At 40.5% G+C, this 15,977-nt stretch overlaps 1 protein-coding gene across 8 annotated transcripts in view; it reads right to left on the bottom strand.

Annotated features, from left to right (window-relative positions):
- The window catches only part of LAMA2 (laminin subunit alpha 2), a 377,555-nt gene that overhangs the window by 129,856 nt on the left and 231,722 nt on the right, over window positions 1-15,977 (bottom strand). For 5 of the 8 annotated variants that reach the window (XM_060272671.1, XM_035109029.2, XM_060272672.1 and 2 more), the window contains 4 exons: window positions 13,090-13,301; window positions 8,969-9,075; window positions 7,199-7,462; window positions 5,215-5,395 (listed from right to left, as the gene is read on the bottom strand). In XM_060272671.1, coding sequence (XP_060128654.1) covers window positions 5,215-5,395; window positions 7,199-7,462; window positions 8,969-9,075; window positions 13,090-13,301 — 764 coding nt within the window. The remainder of the gene's footprint in view (window positions 1-5,214; window positions 5,396-7,198; window positions 7,463-8,968; window positions 9,076-13,089; window positions 13,302-15,977) is intronic. The other 3 variants (XM_060272676.1, XM_060272677.1, XM_060272678.1) reach the window with 1 other exon arrangement.

The following is a 15,977-nucleotide window of genomic DNA, read 5'->3' as shown; positions in this document are numbered from 1 at the left end:
ATTCTATTTAACTTTTGTCCTGCTCATAAGCTTTGCCTATTGAAGCAAGTATCAGTTTGGGGGGAGGCAATATTCATACTGTAAAAATGGTATGAAGAAAAGAAGCTCCCTAGTGACTATCTAACCCCCCCACTTATTCTTGGCTGCATTAAATATATATTATTATTATTATTATTATTATTATTATTAAAGGTAAAGGTAAAGGGACCCCTGACCATTAGGTCCAGTCGTGACCGACTCTGGGGTTGCGCGCTCATCTCGCATTATTGGCCGAGGGAGCCGGCGTATAGCTTCCAGGTCATGTGGCCAGCATGACAAAGCCGCTTCTGGCAAACCAGAGCAGCACATGGAAACGCCGTTTACCTTCCCACTGTAGCGGTTCCTATTTATCTACTTGCATTTTGACATGCTTTCGAACTGCTAGGTTGGCAGGAGCTGGGACCAAGCAACGGGAGCTCACCCCGTCACAGGGATTCGAACCACCGACCTTCTGATCGGCAAGCTCTAGGCTCAGTGGTTTAACCACAGCGCCACCTGGGTCCCATTATTATTATTATTATTTTAAAAAGAGAGGCAATAATTCCAATCAAGATTCTCCATCTCATTTAGATGGTGAGTAGTCACACAGGGTCTCAAACAGGAATCAGCTGGAGACCCAGTTGGCTTTGAAAATCTAATAGTATAGTCCACCCTCATATCATGCTGTCTTCTCTCTGAATGGAGAGTTGCTCGCTAGATGCAGTTTTGAAGCACCATTGAATTAATGGAAGTTTGTGTATCTCTTTGGAATATTCTTAAGCAGTCTGAAGGCATTTGGCTTTTCTCAGGGTTTTCAGACATCAGTATCATTGTCTTTAATTAAAAAGATTAACTGGTAAGCCATTATGCTGTTCTTTCCTCTTCCCTCTACAATGTGCTAGAAAATGAAATTACAGAACTCATTAAAAGTAGAAACAGACTCTCTTTATACCTCTTACACATCTTTGGTCTTCAAATGTCAATACTCCCCCCCCCCGTTTTGTGATATATCTGCCAGATTTATTATGCCAAATGACATTTCTTTCTATCATACTTCATTTCAGAGATGTAATGGCACCAGTCCCATAAGGGGGCTCTTCCCTTGTTAAAATGGCTGATGTAGTGGAAATGAAGCAATTTCTGTGGCTAAGAGATGCTCGGCAGTAGAACGGACTCCCACGAGAGGTGATGGACTCTCCTTCCTTGGAGCCTTTTAAGCAGAGGTTGGATGGTCATCTGTCATGTATGATTTAGTTGAGATTCCTGCAATGCAGAGGGTTGGACTGGATGACCCTTGGAGTCCCTTCCAACTCTGCAATTCTATTATTCTCCTCTCACAAAACTGACAGCAGTGTCCATCTGCTTGACAGAGGAAGGGATGATAATCCTTGTGTACATCAGCAAGCATTCAGCCCATCAATGTACAAGAACATTTCTTGATCAAGGCCAATATCTTTTTTCTGTGGAACTCATATTCACCATTTGTCCCTGTACTTATGATACTATATAATTATTCAACTTTATTTTTTTTAAGAGCAACAAAAGCTAAGAAGATTAAATGACATTTCTTTTACCCACTCCCCACCTGTAAAATAGAATTCTTTTCAGTTGCTGGCTTTAAAATGGTTATGATTTGCTGATCTGTGTCTCAAATTAAACATTAGCTAAATCCAGGAATGTCATTTCAGAGTCTTCAACAGAGTAACCCAGAGTGCATACGACTACTAAAGAGAATGGGAAACCCCAAAGAGATGTGGGGCTCTGTAAGTGCCCTCCTACAATTTTTATCCATTGCATCTGCCACACTTGTGCCACACACATTTATGTGACATTGATATCTCATGCATGTGTGTGGGTGCTAGAGCACAATTTATGGTGAAAATGTAAACACAAATTCTTTCATCATTCATTTCCACCCTAGTATGATTGAAAATGTGACATTTTAGAATGAAGGAGACAGAGCTAGACATTCTGGAATAAATCAGGTATCAGTTGCAGAAAGTTTTCACAAAAGAAAACAGCTTTCCAAACCTGCAACTGCTGCAAAAAATGACAAATCACAAAGATCATTCACTGTGCTCTCGTTCCATCCCCATTTGTGCTAAGAGCCTTAAGACTACAGTTACCATTTGTTTTTCATTTCAAGTTTTCTCTTCCGTGAATCCAAAAGTTGACCTCTTACCCTTACCAAGTGCTGACATGTTTAAACTTTTACACAACAATAAGCATGCCTTTATAGATTGACTCTTCTTGTATGGGAAGACAAAAGCACAGAGCCGTGGTTCAGCATGCAATCTGTACAATTCTTAGGAAATATTCATCTGCCCAGAGTGTTGCCTTTTTGCTACTTCATAGACGGAATGGATTGAAATCACATTTAATATCCTTTAGGCCACTGCTACACTTAAGCCGAACAGGCAAGGGATATAGTTCAGTGTTGCAACCCAAGCATTGCATAGATGAATTTCTAGGTTCAATTCCTGATATCTCTAGTTAAGAGAGGCTTTCTTTTTTGTGGGTGTTGGTGGGAAGCAGGGTGGTGGTGGTGGTGGTAAATACCTTGTTGGCTTAGACATTGAAGACAGAATGCTAGAGTAGATACTACTGGGCCAGATGATCCATAATCTGATTTAATATCCTATGCCTACTTCCTTGCAAGCCCCATTCAACACTCTTCTGAGTGAGTAGGACTGGGCATCATCACACACCCATGACATAGATCAGGCACTCCAGAGTAGTGCAAATGTAAAGAGTTTGAAGGCCAGGAAGAATAAATACTTTATTGCATAAAATGCAGGGGTATGAGTTTCTGGCTTTAAGTTTTTAATCAAAAGTAGCTCATATGAATTGCTGAGGAAAGAGAAAAAGCTTAAGACTTAAATGGGAAGGGTTTCTATCAATCACACTATTAAGGAATATAAGCTGACCTGTGTAATTGCATCATTTGAGTGCTTCAAACTAAGGATGAAATAATCATTCTTCAGATAGGCTTAATGTTACCCTTTTCAGCAATTCTGTCCAATTCAGCAACTTGTGTGCACCCACAATTTCCCTGTGGAAGTTGCTCCGTTGACTATTGTATCTTAGACTGAGAAATCTTTTTGCTACTCATATAGGTCATACTTATATTGCAGGTCCCTTGAGGATGGATGTGCCCTATGGAGAGTTGGCTTCAGACCCAAGGGAAGCAATGTTACATGGAGTTTTGCCACACACACAAAAGTTTTAGTCCAGGTTTTTTAAAAAATGGGAATAAATTAACATACAAAGATCCAGTAGCGCACAGGAAAGCTCACATTTGTGGTCTTCAGAAGGCTCTCTGCATTGTGAATCTTTCCCCAATTTTTTTAGGTCAGCTACTGAGAGAATGATTCCTTTGGCTAAAGTTTCTTGCTGGAAGGAAGAGTGGGGAACAGAGCAGAAACACTCTGTCACTTTAGCTTTGCCAGTAGATAAATGGAGAAGTAAAGGAACCCAGATTTGATGTTATCTGTATGCTCCTTGCTCCTGCTCACCAAATAAAAAGTCTAATTCAGTGGACTGCAGTCTTCCTAGACCTATGACCCATTTCTAACCTCATCAGTTAAGATGAGAACCATTTTTAATTATTCCCCCCCCCACCTCTCTGTCTCTCTGACTTGCCATCATGTAGTCAAGTGACAAGGAAACTTTGGTCGTCCTGATGTTGTAGGCTAGAATTCTCATTATCCCTGACCAATGGCCATGCTGGCCGAAGGGAGTTGAAGTCCAGCAACATTTGGAAAGCCACAAGTTCTCCACCCTTGAGGTAACTATTTTCTTTCTTGGAGGACCCAAACAGATCAGAATCTGTGGACAATTTCAGATATGTGCCTATCATGTGACAGAGAATCTTACCTCTGAGATTTTGGTTTGCTGCTGAATGTTTTTTTTTAATAAACAAATATACAAATAAATAAATTAGGAACAATGAGGCTGCTGGCACAAACCACCTTACAGAAAGTTACAACTCCATTGTGCCACCAATTGAAGATGAATGACTTAAAGGACGATGTAAGAGAGTGTGCCTCGGGAAGTGTGAAGCACTTAGAGCAAGAGGTGGCATGTGTGGAGAGAGGTAACCATGTGGAAGAGAGAATGAACGGCCATTTTCTTTTCTTTCTTATTGAGCTGTATAATGAACACAAATACACAAAGTAGGCACCACATAGAAATTAGAGTTGCAATTTATTTATTTTTACTGACAGGATTGTTTAAAAGAACTGAGGTACTTTCATGTGATTATATTTTTTTCATTTTAGTTGATAATTTATTATTTCCATCAGTTTCACCTGGCAATGCTTAGGCTCCATTTCTGTGGTACATTTTGCAAGGATTTACTTGCGCCTCCCAGAAATTGGTAAGGAATATTTTCCTCTTACATTTACCCTGTGATGTGTCATGTGGAAACAGAAGAGATATGCAACCAGACTACACCTTCTGGTTTGAAATGCAGTATGTAAAGCTAGACTTTTTCACCCATTATATTCCACCTGTTAGACCTAGCTCTGGGTTGCTACATTTATCTCTAGGTAGCTCCAAGTCGAACACTTATTATTTGTAACAAAAATAACATATTGCAAGGGAAAATTGTACAACAGGAACACCACTTTATGCCAAACCATATCATTGGTTCACCTAGCCCAGTAAAATGGATGAGCAGTGGCTCTCCAGATTTTCAGCCAGCACCCTTTCCTAGTCATATCAGAAGGTGCCATGGGTGGAACCTGGAACCTTCTAAATGCAAAATGCGTGGCTTGGGATCAGATTATTTAAGAAACTGTTCTCCGTGTATGATTATACCACCCTGCATTCACTATTAAGATATTTTTCATGGGCCTTATAGGTTCTAAGGAAGAACACTTCTTACAAGCCACACACGATGGAATTGGTTAATAGAATAAATCTATCCTGGTGTGTATGTTTTTGTAAAAGAAATGCAAAGTGCATATTTTGGAGTTAACCTTAAGCATTTTGCTACATGTAATTTTTTAAAACAAAAAATAAAACAAAAACTAAAGTGCATTAAAAAATTTTTCCCTAGAGATAAATCCCAGAGAAACAGAATGTGATGAACTCAGATCTACTGCTGGGCCTGAAAGAAGTCTTTCTCCTCACACACATAATAAAAAGGAAAGCTCCCCATCTATTAAATGAAAGTTGATGATCTATACTTACGGGTGCATCCTCCTTCTTCAAAGCCATAAAATCCATGAGCACAGCGGTCACACTTCTTTCCTCCAACACCTGGCTGGCAATGGCACTGTCCAGTCTCATCACAGTCAAAAGATTTGGATCCAAATGAATTACAGTTGCAAGGAACACAGCCTCTGGATGACTGTACGCCAAAGGTTCCAGGCTGTCACAGTAGACAGAGGGAAATCATTTAACAGAAATAAAAATAGCAAGCAATGCAAAAGGAAAAAAGTGTGCGAGAAGCACTGACTCTTGAAGGGTCAATGGATGTGAATGAGGCAGTTTGTTTAAGTCCTAAGAGATTAAAACAAATAAGGAGGTTCAAATCTGGCACCTCTCCTTGTAGCCCAATTTAACCAAGTTCGTGTTTGAAGTCTGAAATGAATAAGATACCAACATCTGAAATACAAAGCTCCAAAGTTAATTTGAAATCTGATTCATTGGTCCTCATTAAGGAATCAGTACAATGTAATCCCAAGCATTCTAAACTCTGGATTTGGTTCTTCTCTAATGGAGCACCTTGCAAAAGGAACTTTTAATATGCACTCCTGATGTGCCTAATAACAAAGGATGAGCTAACAGAAGAGCCCTCTTTCGGACTGCCACAGGGCTTTTGATTTAGTGTGGCAGCTATCACTCTTCCATAGGACACATACAGCCATTATTCTGCCTTTCAGAGTGAAGCTTATGTGGCCTCTGAGGCCTTTAGATGATGTGGAGGCCAACTGTGCACATTCAAAACGAGATAGGGAAATGCCTCTCTTTTTCCATCTCTGCAGACGACATCCCTCCTTGCAATGGTATAGAAATGGTATAGAATGGCAAAGATTTTCTGTTAAACCTGTATCACCATGAATCTGTATTAGCAGCAACTATTAGTGCAACATCATTGATCCAAGCATGCTGACAAATCCCAATTTGTGCCTTTGGAATCTTTTGTGGGGCTCAACCATTGGAAAGTCCTGGCCTAAATTCAGCCCCATAAGTCTACCAGTTAAGCTAGAGGTCCATGGTCCACCAACCCTGCCTGTTCAGAAAGTACCTCAGAGCAAGGTTCTGTTCAATACATAAGCTTCAGTTATCCCTACTTCAGCATGGGATCAGCAGGCCTTGTTCAGATTACAGGCACAGAAGCTGAAGTTGCTTCCCCATGCAAAGCCAAGTAACAGCAATAAACATGCAATTTGTCCACCGTTTCAGCACTGTATATTATGACTAGTACTATAGCATTGTATCTCACTAAGAACAGAAAGGAATGCCTCAACTCATGCAATTAAACCAGCAAGCACCCACCCTCTAAATCAACAGTTTCATAGGAAAAGTAAATCCTATTTATAAGGGGGAAAGGCAGAAAATCAAATTCCATTTTAGATAAAATTATCTACTTAACCCACAATTAACTTAAGAAGTTGGGTCAGTGGTTGCAGTGCACCAGTGAGGAGAACTACAAATTCACATATAAAATTATGTTTTGTTAACTATTTTCTTACTACTAGGTGAATGGTCTAATAAGATTTGTGTTAATTACTATGTGCTGGATTCAACTAACTGGTCCCGCTATAAGTAACTCCATATAGAGAGTTACCTGAGAACATTACTTTAGGTGAATTCAAGTAATCACAATAACTTAGGTTATGTGGGTTACTAATATTGTCCAAGTTCCTTTGTAACTTGATTCTTACATATCCGAAAAGTCAGCATTCAAATTTTATTTTTTTCTCAGATACCCCCCTCATTAATTACCCCAATTGCCTGATGCATCACACTGCAGTAGCATGGGTCCTGAACTCCAACTAAATCCCAGGAATTTCAATGGGATTTATTCTCTAGCGCATATTGTACCAGACAATGTTTGAGAGAACACTGACTGTTTCCTAAATGGTTTCCTTCTACTGCATTGTTAGTGTAACACAACACAGACACATGCTAGAATGCAATGCATGCTGTACATGGTCTTTTTGATTACCAAAGAGGCAGGTTTGAAAGCACCTCTCGGGCACCCACTTGCACTGGAGTAGCCCCATCTCTGATGGGGTGCTCTGATTGGCTGAGCCGGTAATGGGTTTTCCTTCTGGATATACACCTGTCTGCTCAGCTCACATCGTTTACCAGCGAATCCTGATTTACATATACATCTCCCTGACACATCACAGTTTAGTGACATGGATCCTAGAGGATTGCATCCACATGGTGTACAGAATTGCTTTTCTGGAACCCAAACATAACCAGGCTTTTGAAGAGAGAGAGGGAAAACAAGTTAGAAAACAAAGTTGTATAAGAAAAAGTTAGAAGAGAGGAAAAGAGCAAGAAGTCTATTATAAATATTTGTACACCAAACAATCTGGTTTTCTTAGAGTACATATGGAATTAAACTGAACCTACTAAAGATTACACAAATCCAATGGCCCCCTTTTTTACACTTAAAACTATCATATGCACATCTTATAAAGGCCAGTAAACTTTGCTCTAAACTACAACGGATAATGCTCCAGTAATGTAAACACATCTGTATCTAGTAAATGAGCTAATGCCAAACATGATGATAATGGGGGTTGAATCCAATTGTGCTCCTTCGCTCATGCAAGAACTTTTGACCCAGTGGTCACCACTGCCAATGTAAGGGAGAGGCAATTTCCACCAACTCCATCTCACCCTGCAGCCCGTTGTACCCCTGAAAATCTGTTTCAGAAGGTTGGGGGGACCATCCAGAACAGCATTCAAGGTGGCACAGAGGGTGACAGTGGGTAGAAAGAACTGATAAAAATGGTCTTCCTTCTGTTGGATTAAAAAGCCATTAAAAATGGAATTCTATCCTGAGATGACCATGTTACTTTTCAAATCCCAGGTTTTTTACTATTGACATTTCCCCCCTAGTTCTCCTAATGGCTTCTTATTGTAATTTCCCCCATAGAAAGTTAAAGTGCTCTAATGAAACATTCACACAGGAGAGAAGTAAAATAATCTTTCAGGAGAAGCCTTTGAAGTTCCACAGATTACCACAGCACAGAATCACTTTCCTATTTTTCTGGACGGCCTTACCCGTTTATTGGGCCAATCTGTTTCACTCATTTCAAATCGTTCATTTCAAATGCTTCGAAGGTTTGCTTTATTGTTGTAAACACTGACATAATAATTGTGATCAAGGTGTGAGATGAGTGGTCAGAAAACAGATAACTGACCTAACCTCTTTTTTAAAAAGAAAAAACAAAAGCAAATGGACATTGAGCCCACAATTGCGTTGAATGATAATTCTAGAAGCCAAGAGGGTTGTTCCTTATGTTTTCTTCTGTATTTGTATATAAAATTTAAAGAAACAAACATGTGGATCATGACGCAACAATGCAAAAGGGGGGTGTTCTGCCCATTTTCTTCCTTTCTTTTTTTCATGTCAACTATTATGTCAGTTTTTGTTTTTGTTTTGCAAAGAACTAAAATGTTCCATTATATACATAAAAAGTTATTAGCTATTCATGGTGTACATTTATTTTGTTTGACTTAAATTTTAAAAGGGGATAGATTCTGTGCACTACAAATAACATGTTCCCATTAGCACCAATAATAAATCCAGAAACCCTTAGAAATAAATTATGAGACACATATCAAAGACAGTTAGCATCCTTAGTTCTAAGCCCAAAACAACCCTCAACATTTTATTTAAACAACAAAAAAGAGTCGTTCTAATATAACACATAGAAAGGGGCAAAACAATAAGGATGGATCAGTTTTTATGGCTTACCTTACATTCATCACATCTACGCCCCAACACGTTGGGTCTGCAGTCACACTGCCCAGTCTTAGAGTTGCAAGTCTCTGAAAATGAGCCATTGAGATGACAACGACAAGCTACATGGAAACAAGAAAGGGTGTCATAATGTAATGCATGCTGGTACACTGCGATATGTACATGACACAAAATGAACTCCAAAATGAACACACACACACACACACACACACACACACACACACTGTAACTCTGTTCTTGGTCTACAATTAGCCACACAAGAGAAAGATGAGTGCCACTGCCCTCTCCCATTTTTAATTGACTCAGAACCATGCAACTAGAATCCTGCCATGAGCACACGATCCTGATTAGGTCACTGATGGCTTCTTCTGTATTTAATGGCAGATGCCAGGCTATACATTCTGCATGAAAAAGTCCTTGCCTGCACAGATAATGGAATTCTAGTACCAGATTATGTGACTTATGTTCACAGGAGAATTTTATTACCGTAATATAAATACACCCCTGGGAAAGCCAGGCAATTCTGTGGCCCAGTAATCCCTGCAATGGATCCAAGGACACACCTCATGGGTTTCAATGCACATCCATCCAGTATTTCCTTTGGCCACTTCCCACTGGGTGGTGGGTGCCTCTCCCCTCCAGACAGTTCTCCTAAACCATTTAGCTGTGCCTCAAATTATACAGAATGTACAATCGTTAGGGCTTTACGTTCTTTTCTTTTTTTAATCTGCCGTGAAGACCATGCAACTTTCAGCTGCACGAATCTTGTGATGTTTCCATAATTAAAAGCCAATTGTGAAATAATGGACAAATAGATCTGGGCTACTCGTTTGATACTTTTATTTTAGATTTTCGTTTCTTAAAAATAATGTTTAGGAATAACAGGCTGGTGACAAAACTGAGCTGCCAATTGAATTGACTAATTTAAATGACCCCAGCAGGAAGGAAAGAAGGGAAAGGGAGGGAAAAAACACAGTATTTTGAGAGCAAGACTCTTGCTTTGCAAGTGTTCAATCATGAAGTTGATTCTTTAATGAAAAGGAAAAATTGAAAGCAACAAAGCATAGGCACAGTCCCTCTGTTTCACAGCTTCGGGGCAAACTTCATGGAAGCCTGCCCGAGAAATATGCAAAAAAGAAAGCCTAGTTGTAATAGGAGGAGAAATAAATTTGCAGTAACTGCAAGCACAAGAACATTAATATACTGAGAAGTTCTACTGTGAACTCAGCTAATGACAAAAAGCAAATAATATAAATATACATTAAAAAGCTATCTATTTTAATGTTATATATATATATATATATATATATATATATATATATATATAGTATGTTTTCGCTCCACACAGAGCCTCCTATACAGCTGTCTCTGTAGAGGAAATGTTCAAAGTTTCAGCCATGTCAATGCCTCAAGGAAAGAAGTGCAGCAATGGGAATTTCAAGTCTGCTCATAGTTTGATTTTTCAAATCCGCTGCTTTTTAAATGACATCCTTAAAGAGCAAGTCACGAGGCACCGCACCAATGAATTATTAATCAACTCCAATGCAGCTGCTGAAATTGGAACCTGTAAAAATCCCAAATGTGCAGAAGTGGTGATGGTGGGGAAATCTTATGAACATCTTATTAGTGCAAGAGACTGAATTGATCCACAGAAGACCCTACCTAGGTGGAAGACAAGGAGTGGCTATGTTTGTATGGCACTGTATTGCCTTGGAGATCCATGAATGAGCTGGTTGAAAATTATATTTAATGCTGCCAGGTGATTCTCTGTACATCAGATGCTCTGTGCCAAGTGGTCAGCTGGGCATTAACTGTGTTATGAGTATGGTTGGTGAGAACGGGTGAAGGTGAAGTGCTAAGGATATGTTTGGGAGATGCTACTACGGAGGGAATGTTGGAATAGCTTCCATCTGTTAACGTATTTTTGTACAGTATTTGCTTTTAACTTGTAGTGTTTGTTTAAAAGGATATGTTGTTTCATCCCCCCCCCAATTTTTTTTCAAATTAATTTTCCAAATTATTACAAATCAAATCAAATTAATTTAATTTAATACAATTTCTTAAAATCAGGTTTCCTGCTCCGGTTCTGAACATATGATCCATTTTAATTATACTACTTTAAACCATGGGCATTTATTGCACTTTTGTATTTGAAATTCATTTGTAAAGTTCTGTTCTTATATTTTGCAATGTTGTACATGATATTTTAAGATCCACTGTAAATCACTTTCATAGATGTAAAGCGGTAAAGAAATGATCTAAATCAGCGACCCCCAACCTCCCCCACAATGGACCCCTAAAAAAATTGCTGATGGGTTTAGCAGACCACTGGATTATTATTTTTCTGCTTATTGTAGTAATTGTGATGTGCTGTGCTAGATGCTGTATGATTTTTAATTGTATTCCTATTGCTTCTTTTGTTTCTTATGTTGTATTACAATTTGAATTCTCCAAAATTTTATAGAACTCAAATGGTAAGTGTTCATCGCAGCCATGCTGTGAACCACCTGAATAAAGCTTGTGGACCACTGGTAGTCCACATACCAGGGTGGGAACCCTCAATCTAAATACAGTCGTACCTCGGATCCTGAATGCCTTAGTACTCGGATGTTTTACTCCCAAACACCGCAAACCTGGAAGTGAGTGTTCTGGCTTGTGAATGTTCTTTAGAACCCGAACATCTGACGGGGCCTTCACGGCTTCTGGTTGGCTGCAGGAGGTTCCTGCAGCCAATCAGAAGCTGCATTTTGATTTCTGAACATTTTGGAAGTTGAACGGACTTCTGGAATGGCTTCCATTCAAATTCCAAGGTACGGCTGTAAATATTAAATACACAGATAAATAAAAGAAATATATCTCATACCTTTACACTAAACGAGCAACTCAATGGGAACAACAAAACAGTATTATTGCACAATTTCTTTTTTAAAACCAGTGGTGACATCCTTCTGATTAGTCACGCACTGTGACAGATACTGAACATAAGGCAGGCATCCCCAAACTCGGCCCTCCAGATGTTTTGGGACTACAATTCCCATCATCCCTGACCACTGGTCCTGTTAGCTAGGGATGATGGGAGTTGCTTTCCCAAAACATCTGGAGGGCCGAGTTTGGGGATGCCTGACATAAGGGCAGAAGAAATATGCAGAAGAAGTTGGCAAGAAAAGGGTAGCCTTTACCTTCATTTCCTCCTCAATATGTGTAATGCAACTTTTTGTCAACCAGCTTACAAGGTAAAAAGAAAGGTGTTCCTAAACCCCTAAACTGTGGTCAGCTTGACTAGGGGGAGAAGGGGGAGAATATAAGGCTGCTGCATGTGCCTGTGTGCATATGACAAGATCATCATTGTGATGTGCATTTTTTCTTCCTCCTGCTCCACATAATTGGTTGCCGCTGACAGGGGAGAGAATCACTTAGCCAAATGGTGTCATGACATGAGGTTAGCTGTATTCAATCCTATGAAGAGGGCAAGCTCAACACAATGCTGTTATTTTCATACCCTTGTTTATCATCATCTCATTTAGTCTGGCCTAGGAAAGCAGAAGCGGCAGGGAAGAATTCTGCGGTTCCTCCCCAGGGTCCTTATTTTTATTCTCCTATAGCAGGCGATTTTAAACGAGACTGGGAAGGGAAGCAAGTCCTGTCCAAAGATGAAGGCAGGCATCACAGGCCATAAAAGGGACACATAGGACACCCTTCTAAAGTTGATTCTCCGCGAAGGTAAAAATGGGTCCCACAATGTCATCATGACAACCCAACTGTCAAACCAGCTCACTTATCAAATGTGTGGCAGGGTGAATGGGCCGGATCCAGTTCCCCACCCTTGGTATAATCTGGAGTTCAGATGGGAAAAGGGTGCTGGTAGCACCTGCCCTCTTTTAATATGTAAAATGCTGTGCACAAGTGATAGCACCACGAAACTAAATAAATAAATAATGACCCAGAATCTAGATAGCAAGTAAGGAAATCTGAACTAACCGCGGTTTGGATAATGTGACACTTACTGTACGTAATACCACGAAAATAAATGCATGTCCTATTTGACAGACCCTCGTGCGCTATGCCCATAGGGAATGAATGCATTCTGACAGGAGAAGCAGGATTCCAAGACTTACGTTGACAGTTCTTTACATCAACAGCATCTCCGAAATACCCATCAGCACACTTCTCACAGTATTGGCCTGTTGTACCTGGCTTACATATCAGACAAGCTCCAGACAAGCTGTCACAGCTGCCAGGAATGGAGAAGTCGAGGTTGTCATTACACTGGCAAGGCTGGCACGACCCCCCTGGTTTTAAAGGTTGTCCAAAATATCCTTCTGCACACCTAGGGCGACAGACATAACATCTTAAAGTATTTACATTGACCTGTTGGCATTTTTTTAAAAATAACAACATTGTTTACAGCTCTGTTGCCATACGAATCACTAAAGACAGCTTTATTTTCTCTCAAGTGTTTCTCAGAGTTTCCCTACCCACCCACAATTCCCATCATTTTTCCGGTTTCCTTAACAGCACTGAAGATTCATTACTAGCTGAAATCCTGCCAGCTCCACCAGTTATTAGATTTCAGGGAGGGAGGGGGGATGCAGAAGAGCAGGGAGAGGGGAGGGAGCTGGTCACTGGGCCTGAAGATGAGAGAAAAGCATAATAAGAAACCTGTCTGTTACCACTCCAGTGGAAATCAGATTCATGTGGAGAACCCTTTATGATACAGCCCATCATGTGCAAGTATACAAGAAGAAAATTCAACTATGCCAGCTAACCAGCAAATCTGACATACCTTGCCATGCAGCATAAAGGGTCTGGTTGAGAAAGGAAAACAAAATACCATGCAAATTGACAACGAAATAAACTGCATACATAACAAGGGATGGGGGCACACAAGCTAACACAAGAAACCTTTGATTTCACCCCAGTTAAGTTCCCTTTAAACATTTACAAGCAATGTGAGAGAAGTTCCTAAGTGGATGGAAGGACATTTGAATGACTCAGCCACATATACTTACCAGGACCTTAAGATTGTTTTCTGAGATAAATTCCTGGGTAACACCCCCCCCCAAACACACAAGAAACTGAACCTTGGATGTCATTAGGGAGAGGGTCATTTCAGTGTGTGGGCACCTAGTTTTCAAACACCCCACCCAGAAGGGCTAATCTAACGCTTGGTTAAGATTTCTTTTGCTAGCAGATGAAGCCCCCTTCCCTCAGGTTTGGAATCATAAATATTTTGGTACTTTTTAGATCTGTTGTACTGGTGCTATTCTCTGATGCTGGTATTATTCTCTAAGGCATGTCTGAAATGGGTGGAGATGTAGGAAGCACAAGAGAGGAGCATATTTATGCCAAAGTCTATACTCCCACCAATGGCACTTTACACCAACCACAGAATCCTTCTTCCCACTGACTTTGAAGGAAGGGGGAAATAATTTTTAAAATCCCACTCCTGCATTGATGAATGTTCCATCCACATCAGAACAAAAGCACAAGAATTATTGTTGTTGATTAACAACAATAATTATTGTGGTTCTGATGTGTTTATTTATTTATTATTAGATGTATTTCCCACTGTTATGTACTGAGCTGAATCCTAGAACAATAGGATTCAGAATCAGCGGGAGCTACCCAATCCAACTCCAGGTGGAAGTGAATCCGCAACCTGATTGGCCTGCTGGAGCAGCCAATCAGGCGGCTGGCAGAAGTGAATCTGCTACCTGATTGGCCTGTAGGAGCAGCCAATCAGGCTGCAGGCAGAAGTCAATCCACAATATAATTGGCCCACAGGTGTAGCCCTGAAGTAGCCAATCACGCAAGGCCCATTGTGTAAATAATGTATATAAGCAGATGGTTTTGGGAAAAGAGCCATTCGTCTTCTCTTCTTCTCCTTGATGAATATGAGCTGAATAAAGAGCATGAAATTCACTCTCGACTCCGAGTATATTTCACCCACCCTTCAATACAAGGTCCCGAGGCAGGCCACAATGATGTAAAATGCAACATTAACACCATTTAAAACAAATTACATCAGAACTAGAAAAGGTCCTAAAAATATCTCTCCCAAGTGTCAAAGGCCAGGGTAAAGACATGTATTCAACATACGATGAAAGCCGTGCTATTAAGGTGTCACACACACCTCTGTGGGGAGGGAATTCCACAGCATCAGGGCTACCACAGAGAATGTCCTCCCCTAGTTGACCTGCCACCCTGAGCTTCTGAGGGCAGAGGAAATACCAAAGGGGTTCACATAACTGCCATATAGTGTAACTCAGCACCCAATCACAGCACACTAACCAGTGCAGGGAAAGCATAACTCAGATGATAAGGAGTGAGTCAAAGAACTATCTTTCTCTAGCCTCATATCATGCACTCTTCTTTATGATGGACAACTATGGGCAGTCTGCAGACACATACAAAACACTGCATCCAATGAATTCCCAGTCCTGAAGGGGTGGGAACTACTTGAGAAATACAAAATAAAACATAGAAAAATGATAGAGATGCTAAAGGCATCCCTGGAAACACCACCATAGTCCACCAATCAGGGACTGTAGCAGCATGTATGCTGTTCATACATGAAGGGAGATGACGAGCTGCCAATGATGGGGACACTCCTTAAGTCCCAGCACCAGCTCTCTCACACACAACACTAAAGATCCTACTAGAGTGTCTCCATTCTACAGGGCCGCCCCTCCTGGCAATGGTTCAAGTTGCCTCATGCTCCTCACAGCTACCACAGAGAACTTCCACTAACTCTTATAGCCCGTCAGATGGTAGATCTTCAGCATAGGACTGCACCCTTAGAAATAGTTGTTAAAGTGGGTGAAATTTTATTATAGAGGCTTTGTTGCTCCAATAGCCCCTCTACTCCATCAGCCTGTGCTTACAGTGGCCAACCAGATGCCTGTTGGAAACCCTCAAGTAGGATCTGACCGCAAGAGAACTCTTCTCTGCTGCAGTTTCCAGCAACTGTCATGCAGAAGCATTATTGCCTCCAACCATAATG

Source organism: Zootoca vivipara, chromosome 3 (genome assembly GCF_963506605.1).
Source record: "Zootoca vivipara chromosome 3, rZooViv1.1, whole genome shotgun sequence".
NCBI classification, from domain to species: domain Eukaryota; kingdom Metazoa; phylum Chordata; class Lepidosauria; order Squamata; family Lacertidae; genus Zootoca; species Zootoca vivipara.
This window is presented reverse-complemented; position numbering and strand designations above follow the sequence as displayed.